Source organism: Myotis yumanensis, unplaced genomic scaffold, assembly GCF_028538775.1.
Source record: "Myotis yumanensis isolate MYYU_CA2020_CCGP unplaced genomic scaffold, mMyoYum1.0.hap1 SCAF_6, whole genome shotgun sequence".
Taxonomy (NCBI): domain Eukaryota; kingdom Metazoa; phylum Chordata; class Mammalia; order Chiroptera; family Vespertilionidae; genus Myotis; species Myotis yumanensis.
In genome coordinates this window covers 88,711,189-88,735,402 of record NW_027223757.1, presented here as the reverse complement: position 1 = coordinate 88,735,402, position 24,214 = coordinate 88,711,189, and the positions used below count along the sequence as shown (strand labels likewise).

The window sequence follows — 24,214 nt, the reverse complement described above, 5'->3', positions numbered from 1 at the left end:
ATCCATTTTGCAGATGGGGAAGTGTGGGCAGGAGTTTAAATGGACTTTCTTGACCGAGGTCACACGGCTGGCCAGTATTAGAGCCGCAATGAGAACCAGGCGGTCTGTCTTCAGGGGCCCTGCTCTGATACCTCCTTCATGAACAGTTTTTGATGGGAAGGACATACTTATCCCCTCTTTCTAACCCCTTCCCTCTAAGGTGACCTAAGCCCAGAGGAAAGAAACAGATAGTATGATATATTTTTAAAAGTTAGAGAAAGTGAGAAAACCTAACCTTGAGACTCAGGCTCTACCTGAAACCACTTGGTCTCTGTGAATCTGTTTTCTCATCTAAAAATAACACTTTGCCCAACCGCCCACAAGATTACTGTGAAGGTCATGCTACAAGTACTGTATAGTACATGCTAAAGTACTGTATAAGTATAGAGTCTGATGAGTCACAAAATATTTACTGTGGACTTGTTCTGTATCCCATACCATGTGAGCGTCTAGGACCAGCTCAGTGAACTAGACAGAAAGGCCTGCATCCTGACGCCTCCAATCTAGAGATGAAGCACTTTATAAAGCAAGCAAACAAACAAAAGTTTCAAATTTGTGCTTTCAAATATCAATGATGTGCAACTAGTTGATAAGAAGAAACCTGAATAATCCCTTATTGCTGGGCATGAGAGGTGGGTCCAAAGTCTGTTGCTACCGACCACTGAAACCACCTCCTCCAGTTCTGACACCACTAGTCAGGGCCAAGACAACAAAAGGGGGAACTCGAGCTTTCAGATTCAGAAACTGCATTACCCTTTGATTTTCTCTAAACATAAGCTTCTTCACTTATCAAGCTAGGAATAACATACTAGGCACAAGAGTTTCAAGGGACTGTGATGAAAGGTCTAAAATTGAAATGAAACTTCTACCAGAAGTCTAAGTTGTCTTTTGAAGTTTATTTCAAGAGTGCTTGAGAACTTTTCTAACTGTTTTTGATATAGATTCCCAAAAGTATCTTTCATTTCAAAACAGGCAACATTTACAGTGGCAATTCTCTCATGGTAACTATAATCAGAGTACCTCACAGGATAAAAATACAAAACCTATGGCTAAATGATAAATTTAACACAAAAGGTAAACATGAGAAAATCCAAATCATAATAAAATAATTCAAACCATAAATATTCTTATTATTTATATTTGTCTATCAGTAGAGAAAAAAAGCTCTCAAAAATACGGGGTGAGAGATTAAAGGAGTTAGTAGATAACAATAATAGTTTTCTTTACATTTGTCATTTTTTATGCATTTTATAAGCATTTAGGGGAAAAGTTAAGTTTTGAAGTTTCACAGCTAGGCAGAAACAAGCCAATTACTAGAAAGAAAAACTAAGGAGAAATGGAGCAGGACCTGCCCCTAGCTACATAATGCCAAAATCTGAGTGGTGCTGGGTTATTTGACTTTGTTTTTCTTTCCCTCCTACATTCTTAACCATCCTTTATTGAACTCTCTGTTACATCTAGGCTGAGGCCATTGCTCACCCCTGATGGATCATTTGGATTCACACTCAGCTCTCTGCAGACTGCAATCTCTTTTCCAGATTCTGTTCCCTAAATCATCTTCTACTCCCTGAAGAATGATGAACCCTCCCTCCCAACAAGTATATCATCACATATGACTTTCTTGACAACTCCTGTCTCATCTTAACTTTTCCTTTATCTCCACTCTCTGCAGGCCTCCTCCTTTCCACAAGGCACAACAGTGGTCCTTAAACATCACAAAACAGAAACAGAAAATAATCTAGGTTGGAGACTCTATTGAAGAACACTGGCCTCATAAGTCTGATCAGCACTTTGGTTCCAGCTTGGGCATCAATTTCACTCAGTAACTTTACATATCAAGATCAAAGAATGGAAACAGATAGCTCTAGCCGGTTTGCCTCAGTGGATAGAGTGTAGGCCTGTGCACTGAAGGGTCCCCAGTTGGATTCCAGTCAAGGGCACATGCATGGGTTGTGGGCTAAATCCCCACTAGGGGGCGTTTAGGAGGCAGCCAATCAATGATTCTCATCATTGATGTTTCTATCTTTCTCTCCCTTCTCTTCCTCTCTGAAATCAATAAAAATATTTTTTTTAAAAAACTGAAGATTTCAAAAAAAAGAAGAATCTATATATATATAAAAGGCTAATATGCAAAGTGTCCCTTCGGGAGTTCAACCGGGAGACCAGGATTTCGATTGTGCACTATGACATGTGCTGACCACCAGAGGGCAGCGCGGAATGAAGGGAGGCCCTGTCGGGCAGCCGGAAGGCCCAGATTGGCCCTGATCGCTGGCCAGGCCTAGGGACCCTACCCATGCAGGAATTTCATGTACTGGGCCTCTAGTGGAAACATATAAGAGCTGAAAAGGACCTTAATCCTATTAATTTAAAGAAAAAAAAAAATCCTACGCAGCCTTCTATGTGCTGGTCATTGTGCTGGACTCAGCCCTCTAGCAACTCACCACTTAATAGAGATAAGAGTTCCTATCAGATTTGAACTACCACACAGAGGAATACTCAGTAAAGATGACTTGTGAACTCCCTAGTTTACAGATGAAAATACTGTAAACTATAGTTGGGAAGATACAATAATAATAGAAGTCAAAGAGTTTCAAAAGTATTAATGACTCATTTTTGTTATTGCTGTCTTTATGTGATAGGTGAGACAAATTTTAAATTCTAGTTTAAAAGAAAGGGATGAATTCATTGTCATTCATTTATTCAGCACTATGCTAGGTGCTGGGAAACAAGTGAAAAGATATAATTACAGTCCTCAAGAAGCTCAGTCTAGTAGGAGTCTAGGCCAAAAAGCAACAACTAAAATATTACAGTTGCAAACTCCATTAGTCTGAGTTACTGGAAACTGTGGGAATAGGTACATGGCAACATGTACAGATTTAAACACACACACATTTATATATTAATCAATAACTTAGCGGTCCTATGAACAGAGTGACTTTTACTCAATAAAAAAATCCTGAGGATGGAAGTTGTAATATAAATCTTGCTATAAACATGAAGAAACAAGAATTTACTGTTCTCTTTCCCAAAGTCTAAAACCTGAGATAAGCAAAACAAAGTATAACTTAGTCTGAATAGAAAAAGTACTAACTTTCAAGGCAGAAATAAGTATCTCTACAGCTAAGACAAAACTAAACATTAAGAGAATGGTCTGAGTACAAGTAGCTTAAATACCCTAAAGGAAAAAATATTATCATTAAAAGTTAATTCCCTTTCCCCCAGAGTATAGATAAATGCTCATCATTATATATGTACAAAATTAGTCCAAACCAGCTTCCCTGAAAGATTAACCATCACTGGTGAGTTAAAATATCCTTTGGGTCCTCTTTTTTTTTTTTTTTAAGAGGGTAAAAAGCACTATAATTTGGTAAAAACCCTCCAAGGTATGCAGCTCTAAGAATTAAACCCCTCAGCAACCAATATTAATGAACTAAAAGAAAAAAATGAGAAAAATGATATTAATCCCTAGTCTCAAGATAAGAACCTCTCCACAATTCATGAAAAGTTCCCAAAGACAAAGAACCCACACCCAGGAAAGAACAAAAAAACAAACAAGTTGTCCAATGATTTCAAAATAAGCAGAACTATTGTTCCAGAACAATAATCTCAGGAACAGTTCTGAAACTTTAGACCCTTTTTTTCCTAACAATAAAGAAATCTATTGAAAGAAATAATGATATAATTGTTTGGATAACATTTACTTAGAAAATAACTTATTTTTTACAATCTGATGGGAAAGTGATATGCTTCCTTAGTAGTTATACTATTGATTTTACTAGTCATATAATTTAAAAGTCAGAAAAACAGACCGCTACTTAATCATTTCTCAAGTTTAGAAGTTAGATAACAGATTCCCAAACATTTGTATAATCTCTTCCTTGGGTTCCCACTGAATTATTCCAAAATAAATAGCTTAACATTAAAGAGGAATAATTGCATATGTCATTCCAGAACCAAGTATCCCTCAACTGGTTGAATTACTCCCTTTCATGGTAATTTCATGGGTTTATTACAACCCAGCTCTGACAACTATAGGAGCAGCTGATCAATTCCAAGCTACCAGTAACTATGTGAAACGTCCTGAGCACTTCCATATTCCTGCAGCAATGTCTGAAGCCTAGCCCTATAACGAACCCAGATACCAGGTTCTATCAGCACCTCAAATCAAAACTAGGGCAAGAAGAGGAAAAAAGGAGTTTATGTAAGGGGATCCAACAATGAAAATTCAGAGTGTCTAAAATTAGGCCCTGGCCAAGTAGCTCAGTTGGTTAGCGCATCATCCCAATACGCCAAGGTTGCAGGTTCCAATCAGAGCACATACAGGAAATCAACCAGTGAATGTATAAATAAGTAGAACAACAAATCTCTCTCTTTCTCTCTCTTGCTCCCCCCCCCCTTTCCTCCCTTCTTCCCCTCTCCCTCTCTTCCTCCTTTCCTCTTTCTAAATCAATAAAATAAAATTACTTATCTTGTTACCCTCCGCCTCCCATCCTCCCACACCTTACCTAGTACTATTGTCTAGCACCTCCAAATCCCTTCCTGGACCTCTCCAAACCTGTTCCCTGCAGCTACCATACGATTTCTCGACTACCTTTCACTCCAATTCACAGCAGACAGTCAATATATTGTTTTTATTTATTAAGAAAAAACACCACATAAGTATTGGAAATGCTACATACATGTTTAGCTATTATTATTGTTATTTAGAATCTGTATGTTCATGCTGCCTAAAATAATAAGTACATAGCATGTAGTTAGCATTGATTTGTTGGAGAAAGAAGAAAAAGTTTTGAGGATAATATCTATTTCTTACACTCTAGGGAATAGCTGGAAAATTTGTCCAAGGATGGCAAGAAATACCTATTTGGGAATCTACAACGGCTATGCAATCTCAGGAGGACTACAGGGAAAGGCACTCCATAGGGAGCAGAGCTATATGTTCTTAGACCCATATGTCCCATATATACTTGCACTGTAGTTTCATAGCTGAGACTGTCACACGATGCAAACAAAACTTTTGGTGAGATTAGAATGAACAGGTACTTACTGAGCATGCCTCTGTAATTGAGGTCCATATCCCGGCTCTCTGATCGAACTTTAATAGCATCCAGAATGGCATCAGGAGACAGCAGTCCCGAAGGCCTCACAACGTTGAGCAGTTCGGTGAGGCTCATCAGAGGCAAACGCACAGCCTGCATGATTTCTGCATGATTCTCCTTTAAATTGTGCTTACACCAGTTGAACAAGGCTAGGAAGATATCTTTTTCGGGAGCCGCAAATGAATCTCTTAATACGATGTTTAAAAGTGCTGTCTGAAAAGGATAACAAGAACAAATTCCAGTTATTATGGAGCTCAACCATGTGCAATATCCAACAGAACTGCAAGTATCAGTTATATGTAAACAATTAATTCTCTTTGACCATCTTCTCTCCATATTCTATGCCATGTACTTTCTTGCACATGGCAGGGTGAATACCTATAGGCATATTGTACCACTACCTCAAACATCCAGTCTTTCCTATACAACTGCATCCATCTTTTAATAAAACAAGAAGAAAAACATCAATGTGAGGAGCTGTCTTTCCATATATGTTCTTCAAGAGATACATCTAGCATTTAAAATTCAAAATCTTTTCTTTCACAGTATTACTGCGCTATCATTATTTTTGGTCCTCAGATTTTCAGACTGACCCCAAGCAACACTGGTGCAGCCCTCAAAGACCTTGTCTCTAAAAATAAAGTAGGGTAATAAAAATCATAGTTTAAACTCAAAACAAGATGTGTAACTTTCCAAATACTAGTAAGTGTTCTCATTCAAAAGATTCAGGTCCTAAGAGGAACACCGAAAGGGGAAAGAGAGACAACCACCAAGGTTCAGAGAAAGATTTGAGCAAAAAAGTTTTACTCCGGCTATTATTCAGTATAAAACACCATTAATAGTGAATTTTGAACCAGGAAAAAAAAACTGATTTAGAGACATACAGCAATACATCTGATCTCCCTTATGAATTTTCCCTCTCATAATGGAATTATTCTCTTTATCAAAGAAATACAAATTCAAAAAGCAGTATGCAAGACCACATTGAAAACAACTACCTCGCATCACAGTCTCTTTTGTACTTGGAATTTACCAAAAGAACCTAAAAGAAAACAGAAGCAATCTGTCCTTCTCTTATATGATCTAGTCTCAGTAGCCACAGGCAGGTGGCTAGACAGACAACCTCTTCCACACCTTTGACTTTTATTTTTTCGTAGTCCATTGCTGCATTTCTACTGGACAGATATAAACAAGACCATGCATGCCTGTAAGTTCCTTGCAGACAATGACATACCTTAGAAAGAGAGAGGAAGCCTTCGCTTGAGAGCACCTCCTGAGCATTTCTGTCCATAAACATGCAGCACATGCAAGTTAACTTGGGCAGTGAGTAGAGACTGGCAACGTCAAAAGTCATACAGACATTCTGAATGTTGAGTATGGTGCAGAGATACTCAGAGGTAGAATCCTCCAGCTCTGGAAATCCATATTTATGAGCCAGGCTCAGAAAGTCCAGCAGCACCTCCTCCTTCTCATCCGTCAGTGTCGCCCGCCCAGTGTAGATGTACTTGAGTAGCATCGTGAACGCTTCCGCAGTGGTGTCCTGGAGGGGGATTTCTGCTTCTGGCTGAGATTCTCGCATTCCACCGTATAGCAATGCTCTGCACGTCAGAGAAAAAAATGCACGAGAAAAACCTCAAGTAAGATTTGCTACAAAATCATGAAGTCACAAGTATCAACATTATACAAACATAAATTTGTTTAATGACATAAAGATTCAGGTAAAGAAGTGCATAGTAATCATTTGAAGTTCTCTAAAGAAACTAAGAGAAATACCTTGAAAACTATTTTGAATTAATTTTATAAATAAGGGAACTAATGAAATATCCTGAAAGCTCAAGACAGTCATTAAATAGACAGATACAAATGCTTTTTGACCTGGCTGGTTTGGCTCTGTGGATAGAACGTCAGCCTGCGGACTGAAGGTTCCCAGGTTCGATTCCGGTCAAGGGCACATGCCTAGGTTGCAGGCTCAATCCCCAGTAGGGGATGTGCAGGAGGCAGCCAATCAATGATTCTCTCTCATCATTGATGTTTCTCTCTCTCTCCCTCTCCCTTCCTCTTTGAAATCAATAAAAATACATTTTTTTTAAAAATGCTTTTTTTTTTTTTAAATATGTTTTATTGATTTTTCACAGAGAGGAAGGGAGAGGGATAGAGAGTTAGAAACATCGATGAGAGAGAAACACCGATCAGCTGCCTCCTGCACATCTCCCACTGGGGAAGTGCCCGCAACCCAGGTACATGCCCTTGACCGGAATCGAACCTGGGACCCTTCAGTCCGCAGGCCGACGCTCTATCCACTGAGCCAAACCGGTCTCGGCTAAAAATGCTCTTTTGAGAGGAACAGTGAAATCAATATAAACATGTTAAAGGCCAATAAAACAGTTTAAAAAGTAAAACTCTATAGTGGTTAGAATGTTGGTCCTAGACCTAAATGTCACAGGCTCCAGTCCAGGTCAAGGGCACATACCTGGATTGCAGGCTCAATTCCTGGTCCCGATCGTGCCCATGCAGGAGGCAACCAATCAATGTGTCTCTCTCACATCGATTTTTCTCTCTCTTCTCTCTCTCTTTTTCCCCCTCCTCCCTCCCTCCCTTCCATTCTCTCTAAAAATCAATGGGAAAAAATATCCTCGGGTGAGGATTAAAACAAAAAAGTTGAAACTCCTAAGATTTGGAAACAGCCCAAGTGCCCATCAGTAGATGAATGGGTAAAAAAGCTGTGGGACATTTACACAATGGAATATTTTGCAGCTGTAAAAAAGAGGGACCTCTTACCCTTTGGGACAGCATGGATGGACCCGGAAAATATTATGCTAAGTGAAATAAAAACTGAGAAAGATAAATATCACATGATCTCACTTATTTGTGGAATCTAATAAACAAAATGAATTGACCAACAAAATAAGACCCGAAGCATGGAGGTACAGGAACAGACTGACATACCTCAATGTAGGGGTGGGGGGACAAGGAGAGATAAACCAAAGAACTTATATACTGTGGAGAGCAGCTACAGCGTTTGGACAGGTTCAAGCCTGGGACTAATGAGAGGGCACAATCCTCTCATGGTAAAGTCACACGCAAGTCCCAGCACAATTATAGCCAAAGGCTGTATAGTTGTAAGCTTGACCTTATGGTCTGAACCTGTGGTCCCACGTGGCTGAGTGATATGGGCTGCGGGAGGTGCAGCAAGCAAACAAAGCTTGATCAGGTGCATATAATTGAGTAGATTTGAAACCTTCGAGAACGTTGTAACCACGCCCTTACTTTGCCTGGTGGAATCTGGCTATAAAATAAAGACTCACCTTGCAGGCCATGGCACTGCCTCTCCATCAGAGAGGACAGCATCCCACCTAGCGCCCAGCTTTATTCTCTTTTCTGTCTTTTCTAAATCCTTCACCACCCCCTCTCAGGTTCACCCGTGGCTGTGCCGGCTTGGCACAATATACTTATATGCATAGCCCATGGACACAGGCAATAGAGTGGTGAAGACCTTGGGGGGGGGGGGGGGGGAGCGGATAGGAGCTGAGTGGAGGGGGTAAAGGGGGAAAAATGGGACACATCTGTAATCCTGTCAACAATATATATACACACACACACATATATATATATACTTACACAATTATATATATATGTGTGTGTGTATGTGTATATATATATATATATTTTTTTTAAATCTCCCTAGTAGAAAAGCTGAAGAAAACAAAAAAGTAAAACTCTATAGAAAAAATATAATCAGTTAAAAACAACTACACACAACCAGGTGCCATTCTTTCCTGTTAGACTGACAAATTAAAAAACCTGTTAATATTCAGTGCTGCAAAAGCAATGGAAAAACAGGTTCTCGCATGCACTGCTTTGAGTATAAATGGGCACCCCTTTTTGGAAAGTAATTTAAGTACTATCATTTTAAATCTAAAAGATGCATACTCTCAACTCAGTAATCTCACTTATAGGATTCAGCTCTAGAGATATAAACAGCATGATTGTAAAGAGAAACTTATAAGAATAGATACTGAAACAACGGAGACACTGAAAAAAATCTTAAAATGTCCATCAATAGGAATGTGATTAAAAAGTTGTGATATAGCCGAAACCGGTTTGGCTCAGTGGATAGAGCGTCAGCCTGCGGACTGAAAGGTCCCAGGTTCTATTCCGGTCAAGGGCATGTACCTGGGTTTCGGGCACATCCCCAGTGGGGAGTGTGCAGGAGGCAGCTGATCGATGTTTCTCTCTCATCGATGTTTCTGGCTCTCTATCTCTCTCCCTTCCTCTCTGTAAAAAATCAATAAAATATATTAAAAAAAAAAAAGTTGTGATATATACATTCTATGCAGCCATTAAAAAGATCAAGGAAGGGCAATATATCCTGTTTGTAAAGATATCCAGGAGATAGCAGTTATGTTGCAGATCAGATCCATGTGTTGAGTAAAAAAGTGTATAGCACATACTTGTATGTGTATGTACATAGGTATATATATAGATACTAGAGGCCTGGTGCATGAAATTCGTGCACTTGGGGGGATCCCCTCAGCCCAGCCTGCGCCCTCTTGTGGTCCAGGAGCCCTTGGGGAATGTTGAGCGTCTGCCCCCTGGTGGTCATTGAGCATCATAGCGACCGGTCATTCCGCTGTTCGGTCGATTTGCATTTTAGCCTTTTATTATATGGGACACCTATTTATATTGAGAAAAATCAGGGAAAATTCATATTAAACTGTTAACAGTGGTTGTCTCTGGGGAATGGGATTAAGGTGGCTTGGAGGAAAGGGCTTTCATTGTTACTTTATAAATTAAAAATGAAATTGAAGTTGGTGATGGAATTATGGATGATTTGATTTTTTTTGGTCTTTCAGTATTTGTCAGATTTTTAAAAATCCCCACATTATTGCTTATCTGCTCATCTAAAAAATGAAAATTAGAAAATTCCATAATGTACTAAATTTTAATTTCTACCTCTATTACTCTGGAGAAATAATAAGAACCAATTAAACTTTCACTCTATCATAAAAGAAAGGGCAGCCGGACAATGACAAAGGAGGAAAGCAGAAAAGGAAGAGTACAGAGTGAGACAGAAAACAAGTAAAAGTGAGAGCAAGAGAATAAGGGGGCAAAAAGTGATTCCCCCTGCTCCTAACACTCTCAGAGCAGGACTAGCATTTCAAGGGTTCTCTCTACACCTGCCAGGAACTCTTCTCACCCTCCCCCAGGATCCAACAATATTGATTGGCTCAGGAAAATAGCTGAAACCATCCAGCAAAAAGTCATGAATAGTCTGAGCATAAACCTCATTGGGTTATGCTCTTCCTACAAACACTCTTGAATGTTTTCATTAATCTAGAGAACATTCAACCTCAACTTTAAAATTGCTAGATTAAAAATGCCTTCCTCGGAAGATCTCACCGAGGAAGACTTACTCCAGCGTGACCCATGATATTCACATGGATTCTCAATGCTCTAAAAGTGGCTTTGACGAAGCTCCTTGGAATCCTAAATATGAGCTCCAACTTGTGGAACTCAAGTTCCCTCCTGTACAGTCAGTTTGTACTTATTTGGGAACTGATAGGTTCTATGACAACACTTAGTAAAGCCTCTTCTGACTACTGACAGTTAGTTGACCTACCTTAGCACAGGAACGGTGTCTGCAATGAGAATTTAAGGCATCACTGGTAATGACTTTGAGTTTAGCCTTGTGAGCCACCAGACATTAAGGTTCAACATCCATAGACATTAAGAACAAGGTCAATAAATAAAGAGAGTACACTCCATTCATTCAATATGATCTTTAATTTTTTTAAGTATTTGAGTTTCTTTTAAGAATATACTGATTACCTACAATATACCCACATATAGTTGTCTCAAATTATTTTTGAAAAAGGATAAGGTATAAACTATTGACAAATATTAAACATAAAGCTGAAAAGTTCTGACTTAATAAAGAATGAATTCTTCAGCCCAGTCGTGTGGCTCAGAGGTTTAAGGTCAACCAATAAACCAGGAGTTCAGAGCTCAATTCCAGTCAGGGCACATGCCCGGACTGCGGGCTCAATCCCCAGCAGGGGATGTGCAGGAGACAGCTAATCACTGATGCTCTCTCATCACTGATGTTTCTATCCCTCTTTCCCTCTCCTTTCCTCTCTCTGAAATCAGTAAAAACATATTTAAGAAATAAAAGAATGGACTCTTCAAAAAACACTAATAGTGAGTGAACCAAAAGTAAGAAATGGGAAAGAAACACAAAAAGTGTGCAGAGGACAGAGGTTGGTAACAAATAATGACTAGAGCAAGGCCATTAGCAAGAGGAATCAGAGTGTCAGCGAGAACTCTTAATAGAATCCTCTTTTCTAGGCTCCTCGCTTCATCTACAGTGGCACTTTATATGTAAGATAGAATGCTCTACAAATTATCAGTTCTATAAAATTCTCATCCAGTAGTAAATATTTATAAGAGATACACTTTCCTGTGTGACTCTAGGTGTTGCTATTTCATTGTCAGTTACTTCTGATTATAAAATTTAGACTGCAGTTTTCACTAGAAGGTAACTTGAATTTTTTTCTTAGCAATCAGCATCTCAATTTTAGATATCAAGTTTCCCATGCAAATCAATGACTTTAAGGATATAGACCAATGGATTTATCAAAGATACATTATCATTCAGTGATGACTCCCTTTTAACTAACATTAGGTATAACTCAGAGTAATTAGAGCTCAATTTAACATTTATCACCCTGGAAATTAAGGGTTTGAGTAATAAACAATAGCTTCATATTAAGTACAATTTTTACATTAATTAAATGCATAAATATTTTGTTTAGTTTTAGTTCTAGTATAACTATGAAACAGTATCAGTAAATAGCTGTTTTATTTAGCCCTAGTCAATTTGGCTCAGTGGATAGAGCATCAGTCCATGAACTGAAGGGACAAGGATTAAATTCTGGTAAAGGGCATACCTTGGTTGCAGGTTCCATCCCTGGCCTTGGTCAGGGCGCGTGCGGGAGGCAACCAATCAATGTGTCTCTCTCACATTGCTGTTTCTCGCTCTCTGTCTCTCCCCATCCCTCGCACACTCTCTAAAAATCAATGGAAAAATACTCTCGGGTAAGGAATAACAACAACAAAAACTTGTTTCTAATTTGGGGCTATCAAATGCTTGTCTTAGAGAGAGATCTGTTGAGTTACCTACAGGTCCTGGAACTAAGAGGTATTCAAGTTCATTAGAAAGTCCAGAGGACCATCTGTCTGTACAATGAGAAGCCTATCTGCCAATACATCAATTAAACTTCCATTAGTAATCAATGGTGAGAAGAAGGTGAAGGCAACAAAGACTCAGCCTAAGATATATTCTTGAGATCTTGAAAATTGGTGGATTGGATACAGCCTAGCCCCGTGGTCGGCAAACTGCGGCTTGCAAGCCACATGTGGCTGGCTCTTTGGCCCCTTGAGTGTGGCTCTTCCTAAGCCTTAGGAGTACCCTAATTAAGTTAATAACAATGTATCTACCTATATAGTTTAAGTTTAAAAAATTTGGCTCTCAAAAGAAATTTCAATCGTTGTACTGTTGATATTTGGCTCTGTTGACTAATGAGTTTGCTGACCACTGGCCTAGCCTGAGGAGCCTTCTAACCCTATAGTTCTAAAATGGTTTCTGAAGAAAACAGTGATTTTCAAAAAATAACTAAAAGTCTACAAAGATGAAATTCTTATAGATGTCGAATGGAAGGATTGCTAGTATTTATTGTTATGCTATGTTACATATTTTTTGTTGTGTTACATATTTTTATGGAGTAAAAAATATCAATGTTTCTACAAGTTAACTTGAATCTTCAGAAAGTATTACAGACTTACCGAAAATATTGGCACCTCGCTGCTAAAATTACCCGGTGGGCAGGAAAACGTTTCTTTTCCACAACAAATGTGACGTCACCATATTCTTCCCCAATCAACAAGGCACCGATATGTTCAGACAAAATGTGCACATGATCAATTTCACCCACTGCAGTAAAGGGGCGAAGTGGGTGGCTGTTACTCATCTTGTAGAAGAGATAATAGTCGCTGATCTAACATGAAAAAGGGATGAAAGTTAGTGTGGGCGGGGGGCGGAGGGAAGAATACACGTAAAAAAATCACGTACCATAACAGCTAAATAAAAAATTAAACTACATACTTTAAAACACTCACATGAGAGAGGTTTCATCATTATTGATATCTTCATTAACCCATTTACTGTGGGAAGCAATTCAGCCTGCTTCCATTAACACACTACCTTCACTGCCTTTTCACACTAGGAAAGCAAAAATAAATGCCAGGGTCCTCAAATACTAGCAGCACATAGAAATATCACAATCTAGAGCTCTGTGCCAAATACAAGTCCCTTACTTCTCAGTATCTAAGGAGAAAGAAAATCAACCACCAGAAGAACTCTTTTAGCACAGAGAGATTTAATAAGGTAGGTATAACTAAATAACCTCAGCAGAAATGCATTCAGGCATAGATCTAGACCTAAATCACAAGAAGAATAAACTAAATCATCATATTTCAAATATTTTCAGAGGTTTGAGTCTAAAATCATCTTAAATATTTTCTAAAAAATACCAATCTTCTGTATTCACAAAAATAACGACATTTATTAAAGAAAATTTATAGCAAGCATCTTAATCCCCCTCAAAAAAGGAATAACCCCAAATATTTTTCTCAAGACTAACTTCTAGCCCAAACTTCCAGCTCTAATGATCACATCGCCTAGGGGCTACCAGGACATCATTATATTTAATCTCATTTACAGGCACTTTCTGTAATGCCTTTCAACATGTTAACTGAAAATCAAAAAGCCAAAACTTAATGAACATCTTCATATTAGAAAAGGAAGTTACATGCTTTGAAGTTAAAAATGTTTATATTCTTAAATCTCTAATGTATTTGCAGGTATTACTTTTCAGTTAATAGTAACCTAGGAAGTGGATGAGAGCCTTCACCAGCATCCAGGGGCCGAGGTGGAGATGTGGTCCATAGCTCGAAGGTGAGTCAACTACCCTTTGCTGCACCAGAGACTAGGGGAATTGAGCCAGATATGCTCTCTCCACTAGCCCTCCACACCTTCCAGAACTTTCCACTTGGACCAGGAAGGACTGAAGGTTAAGCCACTCCTAATCTTTAAACTTTCACATCCAAACCCATTATTAAAAATGATATTAAAAGTGTATTAAAAATGATATTTATCCCCAGAGACTGCAGTGGGAGAGCCTCCTGATCCAGGTTCCCCAGTTACCTGCTACTCCATGACCATCCACAACAGAGGGAGCAAGAGTGAGGACTATGATGTAGGGGAACATGGAGGATGTGAGTTAGGCAAACAGACACCCACCCCATGTAAGTAAACAAATATGGTCCCCCATATTAGGAACATCAGAGGGTTAGCAGCATATACCTCAATGCCAAGGCAAATCCCTTTCCCCCAGTTGCAACCTCCATTGGAAAGTCCTAAAAACAGAATCATCTCCAGTCACCTGTGCATGAAAGGCCAAATTCAGCTTAAGAGGATCAACTTAAGGAGTGTCAGTAAATCATGTGTGACACAACAGTCTACCACAGGAATTGGCAAACTTTCTGCAGAGTCAGAGAGTAAGTATTTTGGGGCTCTACAGGCTATAAAGTCTCTGTCACAATACTATTCAACTAAAAGCAGCCACCGACAGTAAGTAAATAAATGAACATGGCTAAATTCCAATAATCCAGCCAGGAGAAGGCTGGATTTAACCTTCAGGCCACAGTTTGCCAATCCCTGCTCTAACATATGATCAAGGGTTGACTGTAAACGAGACAAAGGTTCAAACTGCTTTAGTTTTTGTTTTGGTTTCTGGCTAGATTACACAACCAATGTTCAAAATAACATGGTCGTTTCCTATATCAGCCATAAAATCCTGAAAGTGACTCGGACCTGATTTTAAAATCCCATTCCTCTTCAACACAAACTCTCACATCACTATCTCATAAAGGGTATCCAAAAAAAACAACTTTATACACACACTTTGAATAATTATAAAAGCAGTGTTTATTAAAATACATTTCATTTTCAAAACTGAGCCACCAGCTGTTCAAGTGTATATACATTTTTTTTGGTACACCCTGTATTCCCTCAATGAAGGTGCATGACTCTGAACAAAACTGACACTCTTCTGGCTGAAAAGATGCAAGGCATACACAGACATACCTCAGTTGCAGACCACCACAACAAAGTGAGTACTGCAATAAAACAAATTGTAATCTTTTTGCTGGTGGAAGTTCTTGCCTTTAATTTGTAAAAAATGCAACATATATGAAGCACAATAAAGAGAATTGTAATAAAATGAGGTGTGCCTGTACCCAGTAAATATATTCTCTATTATAACATTCTCTTACATCATGAGTAAGATTCAAAGGATTAACTAAATGACTCTTGATGCACAATGATTAGTTTTTGTTTAACTAGCTCAAAAGTAAATGTATAATCCTTCAATTGATACATAATAAACATTAATACTACATATGTAAATATCATAGGTTCTCTAGATCTGTACTTCTTAGTCACAGAATTTCATTTCGCTAAATTTACATTTTTATTATGCTTTTCCAACTAGAGACATAAAGCTAATATTGCCGGGTATAGAAAACAGCCATTTAGTATGGAATAAACACAATTTTTATTGGCATAGAGAAAAAATTTTAATTAGACAAGATTCTCAATGAGCTTGCCACATATTGGATTCACATGGGAAGCTTAAGAAGAAAAGAAAAAGATGATTGAGCCCCACCCATCAGAGATTCTGACTTAATTGGTCAAGTCCCTTTTCTGACTTGATTCTAATGAGCAACCTTGAAAAGAGCCACTGAGCTAGACTCTGTTGTAGATTCACAACCCTCACTCAGGTGCATAAATATACAAGTAAAATACCAGCTGAGAAAGTTCATTTTTAGGATATGATTCCATTTTGAGGTGTGTTTTTTTAAAATATATTTTTATTAATTTCAGAGAGGAAGGAAGAGGGAAAGAGAGAAACATCAATGATGAGAGAGAATCATTGACTGGCTGCCTCCTGCATGCTCCCCACTGGGGATCGAGCCCACAACCTGGGCATGTGCCCTTGACCAGAATTGAACCTCAGACCCTTTAGTCCGCATGTCAACGCTGTCCACTGAGCCAAACCAACTAGGGCTCCATTTTGGGTTTTATTGCAAAGAGGCAAATGGTGCTAACAAGTTACCAGTGTGACAGCTTGTGTGCAGAAAATACCTTCACCTAATTCTGTAGCTTATCTATAAAGTCACAGTTTGTGTCCATAGCTTGCTTTTTTTTAAAAAAGCATGTTTTAGAAACAACAGACCAATAAACTTAATTTTTTAAATGATCTATTTTAATTAGCTAGATAACATTGGAAAAACTTTAATTTCACAAGACAAAACTGTTTATTGATTTGTTTCTTAAGCTTTGAAACTTATTCTGTTACTAATGACATAGGTGATCTTGGACAAATTTTCTAGCTTCCGTGAGATTGTTTCCACACCTGTAATGACATGGTTACATTAGGGGTTTTTTAAGTATTATTTTTTAACTCTGCCCCTACTTTTTATTATCACTGTTTTGGGCTTGTCATATAAGAAATGGACTCTCATGACTCAGCATATGGCCATGCTCATGGCTGTTATTTATTAAAGCAAAAGAATACAGAGCAAAATAAAAAAGCACGTGGGGCGAAGGCCCTCAGACGTGAGGGTCCTCTCCCAATGGAGTAACATTAGATGTGCTTAATTCCCCCACAAAGCGGTGACAGCACTAGTTAAATGTTGCTAACCAGGAAGCTTGCTAGAGACTCAATACCCAGTGTGTTTAACAGGAGGCTGTTAGTGTAGGTAGCCCTTGCCTTGCCTGTATCTAAATTCCAGACTCCAAGAAGGAAAGCAGCATTCAACATAAACCACACTGCTTTTACAGTTTAAATGAGCCACTCTTATCAATTAATGGCAGGAACCCTTCTAAAATCCAAGTTTTCAGATACCGAGTAAGGGACAACTTTGCAAGCAGGCCTTTCTAAGGATAAAAGTTCAATCCTGCTATGTTAACTTTATTTGTATAGCTCCAGAAACCAGAGGATCTAACAATGTGTGCAAAAGCACTGAAAACAAGGAGTCTAAGAACCTATCTGATACACTTACTAGTACTTACTCTTAGATTTGGATAGGAGAATTATACTAAGAAAATAACCTACCCCACCTGACCAAATGTATTCCTGGCCCCTGACTTGGCAATATGCCAGATCCAAACAGTTTTAAGGACAGATTTCTTCAAAACTTTAAAGATCACATAATTCCAACTATTCCTGTGCATAAGAGAAAAAAATAAAGTTTTCTGCTTCTTCTTATGAAGCCAATGTAACACAAAGATATGACCACAACCACACACTCAAAAATCAGTATAAATGAAAAAAAAACCCTATGTAAAATATTGGAAAATAGAATTAATCAGGATTCATGACAAAGTGGGTCAATTCCAAAAGGATGAAGAATATTAGGGAAAAGAATTAAGTCATCAAATTACAAGGTCAAAGGAGAAAAGTAATATAAATAGCTCAAAAAAAGTTAAAATAACTTTTTATACAATCTAATCTAATAAAAGAGAAACGTAACTTGACCGTTCTTCTGCAACACCTACAAGCCACGCCCACCAGCCAATCAGGAGCAAATATACAAATTAACCCAACTAAGATGGCGCCGGCCATGGAGCTGGAGCAAGCAGGAGGCTTAGGTTGCCCCTGGCAATGGAGGAAGCCAAATTTCCCGCCAGCCCTACTGGCCCTGAGCTCCTCTCAAGGCTACAAAGTTTCAATTATAAAAGATAAATAGACCCCAGATACCTGCTTCCAGCAGGCGTGGCCCCCGCTCAAGGAGGAGCTAGGAGCCTCTGTTGCCAGGGGCAACCCAGGCTTTCAGGACCTGGGCTCTGCTCAAGGCTACAAAGTTTCAATTATAGAAGATAAATAAATCCCAGATACCTGCTTCCAGCCTGGGGCCGTAGCCAGCCTGAAAACGGCCATCAGCCCCTCACCCAGGCTGGCCAGGCACCCCAGTAGGGACCCCCACCCTGAAGGGGGTGTGACCAGCCTGAAAACGGCCCTCAGTCCCTCACCCAGGCTGACCAGGCACACCAGCGGGACCTCCCCCCACCCTGAAGGGGCTGTGGCTAGCCTGAAAACAGCCCTCAGCCCTTCACCCAGGCTGGCCAGGCACCCCAGCAGGACCCCCACCCTGATCCAGGACACCCCTCAGGGCAAACCGGCCCCCATCCGTGCACCAGGCCTCTATCCTATATAATAAAAGGGTAATATGCAAATTGACCCTAACAGTAGAACCCTGGGAATGACTGGTCACTATTACACACACTAACCACCAGGGGGCAGATGCTCAATGCAGGAGCTGCCCCCTGGTGGTCAGTGCGCTCCCACAGGGGGAGCTCTGCTCAGCCACAAGCCAGGCTGACGTATACCAGCACAGCGGTGGTGGAGGGAGCCTCTCCCACTTCCTCAGCAGCGCTAAGGATGTCCGACTGCAGCTTAGGCCTGCTCCCCGCTGGCAAGTGGACATCCCCCGAGGGCTCCCGGGCTGCCAGAGAGATGTCTGACTGCCAGCTTACGCCCGATCCCCTGGGGAACGGGCCTAAGCAAGCAGGTGGACATCCCCCGAGGGGTCCCAGACTACAAGAGGGCACAGGCCAGGCTGAGGGGCCCCCTCGCGTGCACAAATTTTTGTGCACCAGGCCTCTAGTCATTAAGTTTATTACCTACATACACAGTCTAACTGTAACAGATGTAAGTATCTGATTAATAATAAAACACTAGAAACATTCCTATAAAGTTCAGAAATAATATAAGGATGTCTACTCTTATCACTATATAATTTTCAGGAACAAAACACAATGCAATTAAGAAAACCAAGTTAAAGCTAAATTGATGAGGAAACAAAGAGGCAAAATAATCACTATTGCTGATAATCTGCCCACATGAAATATACATGAAAATCAACTAAAAAGATATGAGAGAAAATAAGGAAGGTTCACTAAGGTGACCACATAAAATTATTACATGATTATATAGGACCTTTCTAGGTCAAAAAAACCATCTATAAAATTAGAAAAAATATTACAATTTATAATTTCAAAACACCTGCAATAGCCAGAAATAAACTCATAGAACATGTAAAGAAAATTATAAAACTCAATTGAGGAATTTAAGAAAAATAAATGAAGAGACATACATTATTTGGAGACAGAAAGATACAATATGGTAAAGAGACCAATGATCCCTAAATCACCACACGTATTTAATATTTTATTGTACTTTATATTGTGAACAAAAACAATCCTTTAGTAACAGAAATCAAAATTCAACCAAACATTCTTTGTAGGGATACAGAGTTAGAAACCAACAATTTGACAAATGGGAACACGTATTAGAAAACTGAGAATGAGAAGTGATTATTTTATATTTATCAAGAGGTTTTGCTAAGCTGGCACAGTTCTAATTAATACAGGAATTAAAAGTAATCCTTATCAGAACCACAATAGAGGTTTTTAAAGCAAAGTAGGGTAAATGAGTTCATCTGGAAGAATAATTATGTAATTTTGGTATATATTCTGGGGAAAAAAAGCAATAAGAGGGACCAGCTTACTAAATGAGAAAGCAAATCATATATTAAGCAATTAAAACAATGTCCTGTTAGAGACACAGGTCACTGGAACATATTAATCCAGAAATATACACAAGTATTATACTAATTTACAGACAGGAAATTGAAACACAGACAATATTAGGCAACTTGTCCAAGGCCACACACAATAAATAGTAAATTCAAACCAGGCTGGTCAGGGTCCTGAACTTACAAGAGTTAAGTTGTCATGACATGGAAGTAATCAGAAACGATTCTAACTCAGACTCCTAGACCTGCCAACTAGCTCCTCAGACCAGCAATTCTCAAACTCTTTTTGATACACCATATTTAAATCAGGGAAAATATGTTGTGGGTGATATGAATAAAGTGTCATTTTTCAAGCCAACTTTTGGAGAATAGATATACATCTGCTTCTATAATATGGGAGGGATAATTCATATTTTAACTGCAATTTAAACTCTAGTAACTGAAAAATTACAGACCAAGAATATTGTTAGTACAAACATGCATCAATAAACATTACAGGGTTAACTGAACAATCTACAACAAATTAAATTGATAATAATAAGTCTAAATAGTAATTTATAATAAAAAAATAGAAACAACAAAAAGTACAACCAACTCAACGCACAATAATGATATGTATCTTTCTAAAAATGTAAAATAATTCTATCTTATGCATTTTCACATGTGGAATTGGAGCTTTGCAACATTGCTGCAGACTGCATAGTAGTAGCCAGACTTCTTAGAACACTAAATCAGAATCCTTTATAAATTCTAGCATTATACTGATGTGAATTTATAAATGCTACATTTTGCATGCCCTTAATACTTCACTTGATTGGTTATTAGTAAGATGCCGAAGGTTGGAGATATATATATATATATATATATATATATATATATATATAAGGCCCAGTGCATGAAATGCGTGCACAAGTGCGCCCGCGTGTGTGTGTGTCTCAGCCTAGCCTGCACCCTCTCCAATCAGGGACATCCCTTTCACATTCCAGGACTGCTGGCTCCCAAACACTCGCCTGCCTGCCTGCCTGATCACCCCCTAACCACCCCCTACCAGCCTGATCGACGCCTAACTGCTCCCCTGCCAGCCCGATCGCCCCCAACTGCCCTCCCCTGCAGGCCTGGTCCCCCCCAACTGCCCTCCCCTGCAGGCCTGGTCCCTCGCAAGTGCCCTCCCCTGATGGCCATCTTGTGTCCACATGGGAGCAGCCACCTTGTATGTTGGAGTGATGGTCAATTTGCATATTACCTCTTTATTATATAGGATATGGATATATATATATATATATATATATATATGAAATACTATGAGATCACCTGACATTTGCCAATATTTTTTTTTGGCAGGCCCTACCAGTGGCATTAAGCTATCTTTAGAATCATGTTCACCTAGACAAGGCAATGCCCCTGGCTCAGTTTGGCAATAATATCTAATTCTGTGGTAGTTGGGATAAGCTACTCTATTATTATTCAATCACAAAATATCTAAGACTCCCAAAGCAAAAACAGCCCAAAATATAATCTGCAGTATAATTTTTATTTTCTTTTAAATTTAAGCCTTCTTCAGTTTCTCTGAATCCAATCTCTAATTAAAACAATTTTCCACCCAGCTGGTGTGGCTCAGTGGCTGAGCATCAACCTATAAACCAGGAGGTCATATTTCGATTCCCGGTCAGGGCACATCCCCCAGTTGTGGGCTCAATCCCCCAGTAGGAAGCGTGTGGGAGGCAGCTAATCAATAATTCCCTCTCATCACTGATGTTTCTATCTCTATCTCCCTCTCCCTTCTCTCTGAAATCAATCAAAAATATATTTTAAACAAAAAAATAATTTCCCCAAATGCCTGCAAAAAAAAGCCAAAAGCATTCAAATCAGAATACAATAAATATCAAATTACCCAAGTGGGTTTTATTGTATTACTAGAGATCCTGTGCATGAAAATGCATGCACTGAAGGGGGGGGCCCCTCAGCCCGGCCTGCCCCCTCTCACAGTCCGGGAGCCCTCAAGGGCGGGAGATGACCCGGCGATCAGGGGAAGGCGATGCCCCATCACACCTCTGCTGCTGCTACTGCCGGCAGCACAAGCCTCAGCCAGCCCTGGTTACCTGAGCCTCAGGCGGCCCTGGGCGGCTGTGGGGCTGAGGGAACTGGGCGCCGCCATCTTGTGGCTGTGTGCACCACCATCTTTGAGGGTGTGGCAGTCAATTAGCATATTCCCTCCTTATTGGCTGCAGGCACTGCCATTTTGTGATGGTGTGAGGGTCAATTAGTATATTCCCTCTTTATTAGATAGGATGTTTTAAAGTTTCCCAAAAAAGTTATGATTGCTGCTGCTTCTTTCATCCCTACAAAGTATAGGGTGTATGCTTCAGAAAGAGGTAAGGAACAAAAATATTATCACCAGAGTTTATTAACCTAAGTTCTGAATGTCTACCCAAAAACCTGGATTGTCTAGCCATCAACCTTCTCTCAGTCTCTCAGCTCCTGTTAGTTCCACTGTGTAACTCTCTAAAGGCCATCTTCTATAAGATGGGCGACTTTTGTGAATAACAAGTCACAGATTACAACTCTAAGAAGTGCCTATCATTTAATAGATCTCAGAGTTTATATAACTAGCCTTTTTCAGGTTCTCAGCCTTTTAGGTCCCAAGCCATTTAAAACTACATGAACAACCCTAGCTGGTGGCTCAGTGGTTAGAGCATGGGCCTGCACACCCAAGGGTTAGGGGTTGGATTCCTGGTCAAGGGCATAGACCTAGGTTGCACTTCACTCCCCGCCTCAGCGCCAGTGGGAAGCAACCAGTCAATCTCTCTCTCTCTCTCACTTAGATATTACTTTCTCTTTTTCTTTCTCTTTCTCTCTCTCTCTCTCTCTCTCTCTCTCTCTCTCTGCCTCCCACTCCCTCCCCCACTTCTACCATCTCTGAAAAGCAATAAAAAATATCTTCAGGTGAGGATTAAAAAAAAAACTACAAGAATTGACTCTCCCTCCTGGAAGCATGCCCTTGCCTTTCTCCTTCCCCCTCCCCCTCTTCCCACTCACATTACCATTACCTTCCTCACTCCCAAGCTCCAAGGGCCCTTCCTTTACCTCTATAACTTGTTTCCTATGCCCATTTCTCCTACAAATTACTTCTTCCAAATAAATATTCTTTTGAAAATAATAATACCTACATGAACTGTATTCTGGGAACAGAAAAAAATATATATGTACCTAGACCCAAAAACAATAAAAAAGTCATAAGTATAGAGGTTATTAGCTGTAATAATATTTGAAAATACAGGACAAGTCATTTCTGTTTACTTTCTTCAGTGGCAACTTGTGGGTCTGTAATATTATTGTCTAGATTTAAATTATGTGATTTTCCTAATTAATAAAGGTTATTATAGTATGAATTCCTATTAAAGCAGTGGAATTATCAGTTGCAATAATTTAACTTCTTTGTAGCAAAGCTACTGTGAACATTTGCATTATTGTCTCTGTAAGGAAATTGGCTTTTCATTTGTAGATGTTATAAAAATGTTCTACTGCGCATACTTTGATGCAGTTTGTTAAACCCCTATATTTTGCTACTTCTATGAAATTAAAAACAAATATCAACTCTGAGAAATTAGTCCACCTAAAATCTTGATTTATAAGTTTATCTGTTGCCATTCTAGAACATAATCTAAAGGAAATGTTATATTAGTCTTCCTTTTGTTCCCTTTTTTCCTTTATAATTTCTTTCCTTTAGTTTTATGAGCATTGTCTTTATTCCTCCAACACAATATTTTCTTCTCTAATGGGAAGAAAAAAGAAAAGAACAAAACTCAGAGATAATTACCCTCATGTACTATAAGAGTTACTGTCCAAACGACAGTCAATGATTCAAATCTGTAGGCAAAGCCAAGATTACAGCCAAATTCAAATCTACAGTGTATACTTAAGAATAAGCGAATGAAAGAAAACAGTGGCCTTAAATGACCAGGAAACCAGATGGATTTAATTGGTATCTTCACAGCATTTCACTCCAAAGTAGCAGAATATATATTCTTGTCAAGTGCACATGGAACATTTTGTTAGAACAAAAAGCAAGTCTCAATAAACTTAAAAAGACTGAAAATATATCAAGCATTTCTTTGACCATAATGGTATGAAACTAGAAATCAATCACAAGAAAAAACTGAAAAATTACACAAGGACATGGAGGCTAAGTGACATGTTACTAAACTATGAAGGAGTTAATGAGATCAAGGAAGAAATCAAAACATACCTTGAAACAAATGAAAACACAACTCAAAACAATTGAACACAGCAAAAGCAGTCTTAAGAGGGAAATTCATTGCATAACAAGAAAAATATCAAAGGAACTTAAAGAAACTAGA

At 39.1% G+C, this 24,214-nt stretch overlaps 1 protein-coding gene across 4 annotated transcripts in view; it reads right to left on the bottom strand.

Moving 5' to 3' along the window:
• Window positions 1-24,214, bottom strand: part of BTBD9 (BTB domain containing 9) — a 431,208-nt gene that overhangs the window by 364,648 nt on the left and 42,346 nt on the right. For all 4 annotated transcript variants that reach the window (XM_070418646.1, XM_070418647.1, XM_070418645.1 and 1 more), the window contains exons 2-4: window positions 12,981-13,192; window positions 6,373-6,736; window positions 5,087-5,351 (exon numbers count right to left, since the gene is read on the bottom strand). In XM_070418646.1, the coding sequence (XP_070274747.1) occupies window positions 5,087-5,351; window positions 6,373-6,736; window positions 12,981-13,165 (814 nt within the window). In that variant the 5' untranslated portion in view covers window positions 13,166-13,192. The remainder of the gene's footprint in view (window positions 1-5,086; window positions 5,352-6,372; window positions 6,737-12,980; window positions 13,193-24,214) is intronic.